General features: G+C 35.5%; 1 protein-coding gene across 1 annotated transcript; it reads right to left on the reverse strand.

The window, feature by feature from the left end:
- Positions 1–893: 893 nt before the first annotated feature.
- On the reverse strand, positions 894–1,664 carry LOC113343822. Its single transcript, XM_026587940.1, has one exon. The coding sequence runs from the start codon at positions 1,662–1,664 to the stop codon at positions 894–896; it is 771 nt and encodes a 256-aa protein (XP_026443725.1).
- Between the last annotated feature and the right edge of the window lie 10,639 nt (positions 1,665–12,303).

Raw genomic sequence — 12,303 nt, forward strand, 5'->3', positions numbered from 1 at the left:
GTAAATAAGTTAGATGTGTGGATTGGTAGTTTATTTTTTATATTGGAGAGGTATGGGAAAACTTCACAGCACCGACCTCTCCCCTCAGCAGGTTTAGCTCCAAAACCAGTTTATTTGACAACACGCCTTAGCGGGCCCATTGTCGACCATATATATATGGGAAGGGTTGTGAATTCCACTACTCTTGCCTTGTTGTTATTCATGAGGAGAAAAAAATGAGTATAAATTCCACAGTTGTAGCATCACATTATTCTTTCAAGATTATCTGGTGTTTTCTTTAAGTGAAATTAACAATTCACTCATGATGGAGAATTTTGTGGAAAATGCCGAAAATTACTTGTATTTTTGACATAAAAAAATATATGAATACTATTTTCTTTGATAATCACACTCTAGGTAAATCAATTTTTCTTTAGAAGATAATGAACGACTTAAAATTATAGCAAATAGGTCCATGTTAACATTAGGAAACTTTAAATAGCCGTATGAGATGTGACCAATGGAAAAAGAAAAAGTCAAACTACATGCTTTCACTTGGTACTCAAACTTGTACAGTTGTATCCTTCTAAGATAATCCACAAGAGCAAATGCTAAAAGCTAAATTTATATGGTATAAATAGCTATTGTTTCAGCTTTAATGAGTTTATAGTGGGAAAATAACAAAAACTAGTCGGGCTTTATCTGAGATAGGGCTCCAAATCTTTATAGGCTTTTAAGATAATCCACAAGAGCAAAGCTAAAAGCCAAATTTATATGGTATAGATAGCTTTAGTTTCAACTTTAATGTGTGTGTTTTTGTTAGTAAAAAGGTTGATATATTAAAAGAAAATGTAAAAAGGCCTAAGCCCCAGTTCTATGAGTTTCTTACATTATCTGCAGTTTATGATCACTTTTCAGTGTGTTACAAGCTCTCTAAAGGAGTTAAAATGAAACCAGTTTTGATTTGTGCCCCAGTTGTAAAGTAAGAGCTTCACTTCTGTAATCACTACCTTATCCTCTCTTAATCTCATGTGTGCCATGACCCTTCTGTTCCTTTCATCCCAGATGGACCAACAAATTGCAAATATTACTAAAGGCCACAGTTTTCTTCCCATGTTCCTTCCTCTGCGAAATTTCCAAGCTTCCAATTGAGCAATGAGGGTTTCACCCTGTAACCAGCTAACATCATATCCTTTGAGAAAATAGTTCCACACTTTAGAGGCATATGCACAATGTAGAAATAGATGGTTCACTATTTCTGAATGCATCTGGCACATGGGGCATAATTGATTTTGTACCTGGCAACCCCTTCTCATCAAATTATCCAAAGTTGGTATAGCATTTAAAGCTGCTGACCATAAGAAGAACTGTACTTTAGGAGGAACATATTGAATCCAGATGCAGGAGACTGGAATTTTATTTGGAAGTGCTGGCAGCTGCTCCACCAACCAATTATAGCATGTTTTAGCACTAAAGCCTCCTGCAAGTGTGCATCTCAGCTCATCTGTAGCCTCATCATCTAAAACTGGAGGAGTACCCAAGTCTGCAAATAGTGCAAGCATTTCTGTAGTCTCAATCTGTGCCAAATTCCTGCTCAGAAGTATGTTCCATGTATCATTTTGTACTATGTCTTTGATAGTGGCCTTCTTCTGTTTTGACAGTTTATATATTTTTGGGTATTTCATCTTCAGTGGCTGAGTCCCAGTCCAATTATCCCACCAAAAGCTAACTGCATTACCTTTTTAAACTTCTGTGACTGTAATTGCCTCTAGAATTGGTTTACACTTTTGTATTCCTTTCTAGATGCTTCTTCCTTGAGGTTCTGAGTTATCCTTGATCCATAAATCTTCTTCCTGAGCTTTCATTTTTTCTTGTATCACTCTTCTCCATAATAATTTTTTTTCCCTAGAAAATCTCCATGATCATTTTGATAGTAAAGCTTTATTGGTAAGTCTGAGATTTTCTGATTCCAAGACCTCCAATTTCCTTTTGTGTGCATACTCTATCCCAAGCCACCCATTTGATCTTCCTTGTTTCTGTTGTTGACCCCCATAAGAAGTTTCTCATTATTTGATTGAGTTTCTTTTCCACACTTGCTGGCATGGGAAAGATAGATATATAGTAAATGGGCAGGCTTGGAAGTGATGTTTTAATCAACAGAACTCTCCCAGATTTAGTGAAGAATCTTCTCTTCCAAAGTGCAAGCTTCTTCTAAAATTTTTCAATTATTGCATCCCATATTTCAGTGCAAACTTTAATGTGTCCATAGTGGGAAAATAACAAAAACTAGTCGAGCTTTATCTGAGGTAGGGCTCCAAATCTTTATTAGCATGGATTGTTCTGACAATGAGTCTCATGTAATTAATATTAATAAGGATTGTTCAGAAATTGAGTCTCACACAACTAATATCAGGAAAGCTCGTTCTGAGATATTCAGATATTTAATCTCAATTCGTGCCTGGATACTTATATCAATGAAATTTTCATATGCTAATTTGAAACTTCCAAATACTGTAAATTATAAGTATAGCTATGCTTTGACTTAGTATCGCTAATTATGATAATAATTTGATTATGTGATGGAGTTATGCAGTCAATTTTTATGCACGCTCTTTTAAAGAGTTTTAATTCGACATGTTCATCTAGTATACAGAGTAGCTAACGGATGGTCCCATTACCTCATGTGCTAAGAATGTCGTCCATCGTTAAATAACTCCCAAAATTAATCAAAAGATAAGATTGGAATGTCACTTGATAAAAATAGGACTCGTATAAAAATCTCTATCGCAAAGAAATAAAGTTTAAACCATGATAAAATCATGCATATGATATTAATAAATGGTCTTATATCTGATACTATGCTAAAATCTGACACACGGGACTATGATATTATTTGGTCCATTTAGAAATTTAGAAATTTAGAAATGCGGTCATCTTCGATGTATAAAAGCGAGACCCACGAGACTGATCAAACATTTAAAGTTATATTTTTTTTTGGATGTTCCAAGTAAAAAGTTGAAACAAGACATAGGGGAATAACATTAGACAATTTGCGAAATGAGGAAAACGATTACGAATGGATAATCACTTTTGATGCTTCTTATTTGGATACTGATCATAGTATAGGTTTTGCTATTCTTATTCATGGAAATATAAGTGTAAGAAAAGATGTTAGGGTAGGTTCTGTTGAGCATCCTACCTACTAGATGCGGGGGTTAAAGGTTTTCATATTATTGTGGACTAAAGGCAAAAAATATCACATCTTTTTTCTCGTAAAGTGATCGTAAGGATTTGGTGTCATCCAGATTAACCTCTTCCACTCCTTTGAGAGCTAAAGATAATGTTATGACGTGTTAGCAATTTTTCAACACTTTTTTCGATGTTTGTTTCAAGTTTATGTCTAAAAATTTTCTTTACTTTATAGACGGTATTGCTAGAAAATTATTTCCACTGAAAACATGTTATGTGATGAAAAGGCTTCTTTTTCGGTTATGCGAAACTTTTGTTTATCTTTTTCTATCTCATGTAACAGTCTTTAATTTTGTCCACCCTCCTCTAAAGACTGTATTATTTTTTTCTTTTTTTTTTGAAACTGATAGATTTAATTGATTATAGAGAAGTGATTACAAAGGTTTTATCTTCCTGCAACTGAGTAATTATGTTACCAGGAGGATCAGACAGCCAGACTCCACTTAGTTTATCAACTCTTGCAGACTTATAAAGAATGTATGCGACTTTATATATAAAGATTACAAAGGTTTTCTCTTTCGGCACATAGATACATTTTCAAAAGGTAAATTTACTAAATAAAGATTTTATATCTAAAACTAAGTTTCGAATTGTCCAATCTATGTTGAACGAAGCTTTATTCACTGCATCAACAAATATTTTTCAGTCTTATTCAAATTCCACCTTCTCGAGATTTAATTCCTTCGCCCATTGACATGCCTCCCAATGACTCTGCATTCTACTTGATTTGGACCTGATGAGTCTGCTAGACATATGCATTTTGAGCCCCTGTGACAACCTGCAAAATCACGAATAGTAAAACCAATGCCTCCATTTTTTATTGTATACGAAAAGGAACCATCACAGTTAAATTTAAAAGTCCCCCTTGGTGGGGGTGGGGTGGGGGGGGGGGGGGGGGGGACCAATGGAGGTTAACACGAGACTGCACATGAACTAGGCCACGAGATATCTAAGGCTTAGTTTCAAATTTAGATATCTCTTTCCTGCAACAATGAATAATTTTTCTGGGATTGTATTACGTCCTTTGAAGACCTTGTCATATCTTTCGTTCCATATGCACCACGCCACAATAATCATTTTGCGGAGTTCATCTTCTTGTAACTGATTAGCAAGAAAATTCTCGATCAATCCACAGAGCCAATCTTGCAAGCTTATACCAGAATGAATATGAATTCCAAGAGTTACAAACCAAACTCTTCTAGCTGTGTCACATTCCAGAATGCAATGAGAAGAAGTTTCATCACGTTGAGTACAGAAAGGACAACTTACCAAAGTTGATGATATGAATCGGCTTATCTCTTGTAGGTAGAATTTCTTTAACGCATTTCCAAGAAAACTGATTAATCCTTGGGAGAAAAGGAAGTCTCCAAAGTCTATTGAAATAGGTTGCATACTTTTTCCAACTGAGTTATTAATATTTTCTCTTCATACATTCTCTGGTAGGCTGATTTGACAGAGAAGAAACCATTCTTTTCAAGAGTCCAGATCATTCTATCTTCATGTTGGTGGTAAATATTGAGTATGAGCCTTGTTGTAGTTGTATCAAATAGATCAAAGATTAGATTATAATCCCAGCTTCATGTATTATGATAAACCAGTTAATGGAAAAAGATATAGGTAAGATGGTTAGCCACTTCATCTTTAGGTTGAGGTGGACCTTCTAACTGAGCAATCCATTTGTGCTTCCAAATTAAAATCTGTTTCCATTTCCAAGAATCCAGCAGCTATATCTCTTAATAAACTCAAGTTCACTGCTAATGCTTCTCCAAAACTAAGTAGAGTTATTGCTTTTTTAAATAATGAAGACTTCTCCATTTGAACAATATTTTGCTTACAGGGATTTTGCACAAATTGTAGTATTATCTGTGCATAGTCTCCATGCAGATTTGGCTCAAAAGGGCTCTATTGAACAGTTCTAAGTCCCTAAAACCTAAGCCTCATCCTTCTTTGGGTTTGTTGACACCCTTCCAAGAAATAAATTGTTTTCCTCTATTAGTTTTCTTGTTCCTCCAAAAATTTTGTTGCACTGAATTCAATTATTTGATAGTAGTATCTGGAAGTTCGAAACTGATCATATGATGAACATGAATTGCATTGGTAACATTCCTAATCATTACTGATCTTGCAGCCTCAGACATATTTCTACTCCTCCATCTAGATAATCTAGAAACCATGTTTTCTATGAGAGAAGAGAATGGGATTTTCTTATTTCCTTCCCACAAATAAAGGAAGACCCGGGTATTTTTCTTGTTTGATATCAAGCTACCTGACTTAGAGAATACCACTAATAACTTGGCAGGAAGAATGACTCATATTTCTTGAGAAAAAAACAACAGACTTGTGAAAGTTGATAAGTTGACTTGAACATGCACTGAACTCCTTTATCACCTGAAGTAAATTGTTTGTTTGCACTAGGTTTCCTTACAAAAGGGAAGACAATCATCTGGAAATAAGAGATGATTAATTTTTGGAGATGATCTTGAAATCTTCATACTTGTTAATTGATTTGTAACTTCATGATGATTTAGTTGTCTTGAAAAAAATTTCATGGATATGATGAATATGTAAGGAGAAAGAGGATCTCCTTGCCTAGTTCCCTATTAGGTCTGAAAGATCTTGAAGGAGAACCATTTATCATCATTTCTACTTGACTGGTGCTTATGCATTGGTGAATTAGATGGCACAGCTTCTCACTAAAACCAAACTTCCTTAGAACCTCAATGAGGAAATCCCATTCCAACCTGTCAAAATGCTTTTGACATGTCCCTTTTTATGGCAAGATGACCCGTTCTTCCTTTTTTTCGTAGCTTTAACTAACTCTTGGACAAGGAAAATGTTCTCACAAATTAACCTGCCAGGAACATAAGCGGATTGCATGGGAGAAATAATGTTGATTATGCTTTTTGAGTCTTAAAGCAATGATCTTTGAGATCAATTTCTACACAGTATTGTACAATGCAATGGATGATGTGCAGTTAAAGATTCGGGAATCAAAGTAACTCTACTATTGTTGATCTTCTTCAGTAGAAAACTAGAACTGAAGAAAGATTTTATTATCTTACAGACATCTTATTTCACCAATTGCCACTGAGTTTGATAAAATCCAGGTGGAAATCCATAAAGCACCATATATTTCTTCATCTAATGGAATGAAAATCAGTTTTTCATTATCTGAATCAGAGATGTAAGTTGGGACATGTTGGAGAAAGTGATAATTGTCAGCAGGATTTAAAGTGGTACTAATCTTCTTAAAATGAGTTACAAGAAGATTTTCAATAGAGTATCTATCTTGACACCAAGTTTCATTTGTAGATAAAAGAGAATCAATCATGTTTCTAGATCTTCTTTGCTTTGCTCTAAAATGGAAATATTTTGAGCTTTTATCCATATCATTATAAAAGTGATCTCTTGATTTTTGTCTATTAGATCTTGCTTGTACCTAATTTAGAGCATCAATTTCCTTCTCAATCCTCGAAACTTCTTAAGTATTACTACCCTGAATAGCAGTGGCTTGCAGGTGTGATAAGTCTTGTTGAAGTTCACTGTTTCTAGCTTTTATTTGACCAAAAGTATTCTTACTCTAGATAGATAATAAATGTCTAATATTATACAATTTATCATTTAAAATGTAAGTTGCAGATCCTGCCATGTTAGACTTCCAAGTATTTTAAATTTCATTTAAACATTTTGAAGCCAATGTTCTAAGAATTTCCAGTTCTTTCCTGTGATGACACTGTTGTTATAAATAGATAACAAGATGGGAGTACGATCTGACCCTAATTGAGGACGATGGATTAGTTTAGCATCAGGAAAACAAAGAGTCCACTCACTATTAATCAAGGCTCTATCAAATCTATATTTAATTTTTATCGGTGCCATGACTGTTGCTAGACCAAGTATAAGGGTTGCCGCTAAAGCCCATATCATGAAGATTAGAGTTTATAATATAATTAAGAACTTCAGTAGATGTGAGATTGGTACCAGTGTTTCTTTCAGATGTATCCATAGTAATATTTAGGTCTCCTATGAGAACCCAAGGAATAGAAACAGTTTTACTAAGACTATTAATGTACTTCCATTGGATTGGTTGTCTTTCTCTATATGAGGTGTGATAGACATACGAGAGGAACCATTCACCTGTAGCAGGGTCATTATTGACAATGTCATGGATCATATAAGTGGAAGAATTTACTACTTGTAGAGTGAAGCCATCTTTCCATAAGAGTATGATACCACCAGCTTGGTTAATAGAGGGAACATAACATTCATTTTGTAAACCTAGAAAACTGGTGAGCTTAATAATTTTGTCATCATTTATTTTAGTTTCCGATAAAAAAATGATATCAGGGGAGTAAACAGAGTTTAGATGAAAGAGATGGTCTCTAGTTTCTTTACTTAAAAAGCCATGGCAGTTCTAACTTAGAATTTTCATGGTTAAAATACAAAAGATTGGCTATGACTTGATACTCAAGTCACTCTTAGGGTTGTTTACGTTATTAAAATAGGTAAGCAATAAATGACAAGCAGAATGTACCACTATGAAGTTTAATGATCTTATAGATAAATTAAAAAAATTAAAATTATACTAATGATTAAGAAAAAAGTTTTTTACCAGAGTTGTAGGGGCCTCAGTCAGCGCATGAGATGTCTCATTCGTATCAAAATCTCTCTCATCAACCAAATCGTGCACGACTGATGAGAAGAGTTGTAGGTTAGAAGACTTCCATTGTGAAAGCAGCTGATGAATGGAGTACCACTCTAATAGAAAGGCTTTTGTCAAAAGACCATATTGATACTGATGTAGTTAGAAAAGAAACAAATACTATTTGAAGCAGATACAGAACTAAAGAAGTTAGAACCATTGAAAAAAATATTTTTCTCTTTAAATTCCACACTATGGAAGTTATGAATGTTGTTCTCACCAAGGGACCATGGAATATCAAAAAATGTCATCTAAATCTTAAGAAGTATGATGCAGTCATCGCAGCTAAGGATTCGGTTTTTCACATCAAGAATGGACCATTCAGTTCAAAAACATCTTGTTTGAACATAATTCTGAAGAGGTAGTTAATGAGGCAATAGAAGAACTAGGTATCATGATCTGGGTTGATCCAGAAAACTGTAAACCATTTTTTGGAAGTACAATCATATCTAGAATCAACATTGATTTAAGGAAGCCTTTACACATAGGAGGACGGTGGAATACAGCTGCATGAGGTTCAAAATGGGTTTGTTTTCATTGGGAAAGGCAACCACATAACCTTTTACCAAAGTGTTTGATAGGTGTTGTAAAACACCGTAATATCTCTCTATTGTTTATGCTTTCTTTGCGAGTTTTCTTGTAAATTATGTGTCTTATGTTTGCTTTTGAGTATTTAGGTACTTTGGAGTCATTTGGAACAAAAGATGGAGAAACTATCTATTTGGAGCGTAAAGGGCACAAAGATCAATTCACAAGCGAGTACTAAAGGCAGTTGGACCAAGGTTAAGGGTCGACCAGTTCTATAGAAGCACTAAAGACAGGCCCAACTGAAGTTAAGGGGATGTCACTTTGGGATGGCCTCTATACGCTATCATGGTTGTGGTGTTAGCACCCAAATCCCAACCCTACGTCTAATCGAGAAGATATTTTCTTCTCTTGTCATTTTACTTTCCTCTCATTCACCTGAAATTGAGAGATAACAACAGTTGCTACCGAAACCAAGAGAGAAAAGCTGCTGCTAGAGATTGGATCGAGATTCAGAGAAATTGAGATGCAGTCGAGAGTGGAAATTGAGGAAGCTGATACTTTTCATGGGTGTGAGGTGATAGACGCATTTATGTGTCTATTTTGTTCTCAATGTTATGTATTGTTAGTGCTCGATATTGTACTAATTATGGTTTTTTGTGTGTTTGTAGGTATTTTTTAGCAATAATCATTTTTGGAGAAATCGGCTCGAAAAGATGCTAAAGGCACCTCCGGAGGACACCTGCTATTCAGAACCTCATTTTGGATAAGGGGTACCCTAGTGATAAGGGGCATCCACCGCTATTTGCACCATGGAGCTACTATTTCCACCTGCGGCTAAGTGCACCCCTACTCTGGTTAGGGGGCGCACCTTCTTCATTTTCAGAAAACCAGAAAATGGCGGGAAGAATTGGTTTGAAAAAAACGAGAACTTCTGGAAGAATTCGGAGGAGATTTTCTCGTGATTTTCTGTTGGACTTGGATATATTTCATCCTGTTGCGTTCTAACAGGGTTGGTAATTGTCTTGGAATCGAAAAACCTGGGATGTGTACGTGGATTTCACAAAACAGAGTTATTGAGGAGTTCTTGGGTTTCTGGGAGTTATGTGTGAGATATTCACGTGGATATGGGTTAGAAACAGTCTGTTATGACATAACAGGGTTGTTTACGTGTGACAAAAACGATAAATAAGGAGTTTACAGGGGAATTAGAAAGAATATCGAGATGTTGTTGATTATTTTTGGGAAGAATTCGTATGTTTGACTTAGTCTGTAGTAACTGGCAGTGTGTTGGAGTATGCTAGATTGAATATGACCAGACGAAGGAGATAAAAAAAAGGAGAATTCAACAGCTGCATGAGCGTGTACAAGTCAAAAAGAAAAGGAAATCTCGGTGATTCCCGTAGGAGCAAAGAGAAAATATTCTTGCATTCAACCGAGAAAATTTAGAGATTATGACGAGAGATTTTCTCCCCTGTTGGCTATATAAAGAGGTTACGTGACTCATAGAAGGGATGGAGAGTTAAGGGACGAAAAAGGGTGAGAAATAGAGTTGCAGATCTTGTCTCTGCTGCTGCCATTGAAGGAGAGAACGAAGAACATAAGACCCTAAAAAACTGTCGTTCATCTACAGTGACAACGACACAACACTGGAGGGTCGTAGTGCTACAGTGACAGTCACAGTTATCATTTATCGTTCTCTGTAACTGTTTGGTTTGTAACAATTATATTTGTTACAAACCCGGTTTTAATCATTTTCTCCCATTTTCATCATTTGTAAACACCTTTTTGAGCAATAAATTATCCTTTGAGCGTGTCTACAATATGAGGAGCTAAAACCCAACATTGGGACAACGGAAGAAGCTGGATTTCACCATTGGGGTAACTTAATTGATTATTTATTTACTATTTGCTTTGATTTTAATGAATTATGATTTCTATTAAATACTCGTGACTTTGTTTGATGGAGCATGCTTAGTTCTAGGTAATTTTGATGCGCCATGCTTATGACCTACGCGTAACATTTTATGAAATCTCCTTTGGCAAAGAATAGAGTTGGTATTTCCTTTGTGTTGATCTATAAATGTCTACAATTAATTTCTGAACCCCATGAACATGAAAAACAGTGAAATCCTGAGTCCCAATAAATTCTTCATCCCGTGACATTTTTTTGTATATATTTTTATTTTATTTTAATTTATTAATTCTTAAAATCAATCTCATCAAGCCTGAGTGAACGACAACTCTATTTACCACTATAAAAATTCTATCATGAGGCTAGGTTGAGTTGCAGATAGCCGAGAGAAGAAGATTTGAGAAGAAGGGTTTTGATTTGAATCTGAGAAGAGCTCGTTCCTGCTGCTATGGATCTGTCGATTGATGAACAAACAAGGAGAATTGATGGGCTTTGATTTGTGTGATACTGTTGTTGAATCGAGAGAGAGGAGTAACTGAATCTAAGATTAGAAATTGGGGTTTTGCTGTAATTGAAGCGAATTGACATATGGGTTCGAGTGAAGAAGAAGAGCAGATGGGTTTTGAATGGAGAAGCTTGAAATATGAGAAGATGGGTTTTTGGTGGAGTTGAGATGAAATTCAGAAATGGGTTTGATTATTCTGCTGCTGCTATGAAGATGCAGTCTGGAGTTGATGTTGTAATAGCAAGAACAATAGAGATGATGAAGCAGATTCAGAAATTGGGTTTTGTGTTGGTTTCTGCAGTGAGTTGAGAATTGAGAAATCAGTTAAGAAGAACAAGATTTTGTGTTGCTGTTGCACAGGGAGTGATGAGAATGAATGAAACAATAGATGTATGTTAGGAAATTGTTGCAGGGAAAGAAGAATGGCCTGAACTCGGCCTGAGAAATGCCAGAAAACAAACGAAACTCTGCCTGAATTTCTTACAGGCGAGTCAACTCAGCGATGACCGACCCATCCGAGTAAGCCAACGCATCCTGACTAAGATCAGCTGATTCATTGGCTGACTCTCTCCTCCCTTGACTCTCTTGACTAACGGTTGACCATATTGACCGTTATATTTAACAGAACATTTACGGAATATTCAGTCTCTGAGGAGATACTCAGGAAACCGGACCAGCATTTTCAGGGAACCGACGACCAATTTGGACGAATTTGGCAGAGATTTACACATGGGTATTTCTTACACATGGGCTTGGTGGACCACTTGGAGATGGGTTTTGAGAAGACCTAATATTAGAAAGAGTATCCTTTTGGAATGAAAGAAACATATAAATAGAAAAGTCTTTCTCTAAACATATAAATCTCCATGAGAGAGGTTTCTACTTGTTTTTCTAGGGTTTCGCATGATAGTTCTTCTTTGCTTTCTATGATGATTTCCAAAAAACACAAGTAACTAAGTTTTATTATTGGTTAAAGATGTAGTTGGATTTTGCAACCAAGTTATTGATTTTATGAATTAGATTTCTCTCAATATTATCGTTTGATTTCTACTGCGTATAATAATTGCATGATTGATGTATTGCAATATGATTGAATGTTTGTTTGGTTGAGTCTAGAACTGATTGAACTCACATCCATATCTATAGCTAATTTAGGGTTCATCATCGAGCGATAACCTTGAATACGAGTAGCATGATATGATTACGGTTTGTAGTGATACACTCTTGTAATCATATGTAGAAATTGACCATTGCCCGAGTTGTCATGCGCAATGTATGACAATTGCATTGATTAGCCTATTTCTTAAACTTAATGCTCCTAGGAATTGAACTTCATTAGCGCAAAGCGTTAGGTTATTCTTTAGGTAGAATTCAAATACGCATCTCTAATGTGTGTGTTGATGACTTAGGAAATTTACGGAGTATTCT

The sequence above is a fragment of the Papaver somniferum genome, unplaced genomic scaffold, assembly GCF_003573695.1.
Source record: "Papaver somniferum cultivar HN1 unplaced genomic scaffold, ASM357369v1 unplaced-scaffold_67, whole genome shotgun sequence".
NCBI classification, from domain to species: domain Eukaryota; kingdom Viridiplantae; phylum Streptophyta; class Magnoliopsida; order Ranunculales; family Papaveraceae; genus Papaver; species Papaver somniferum.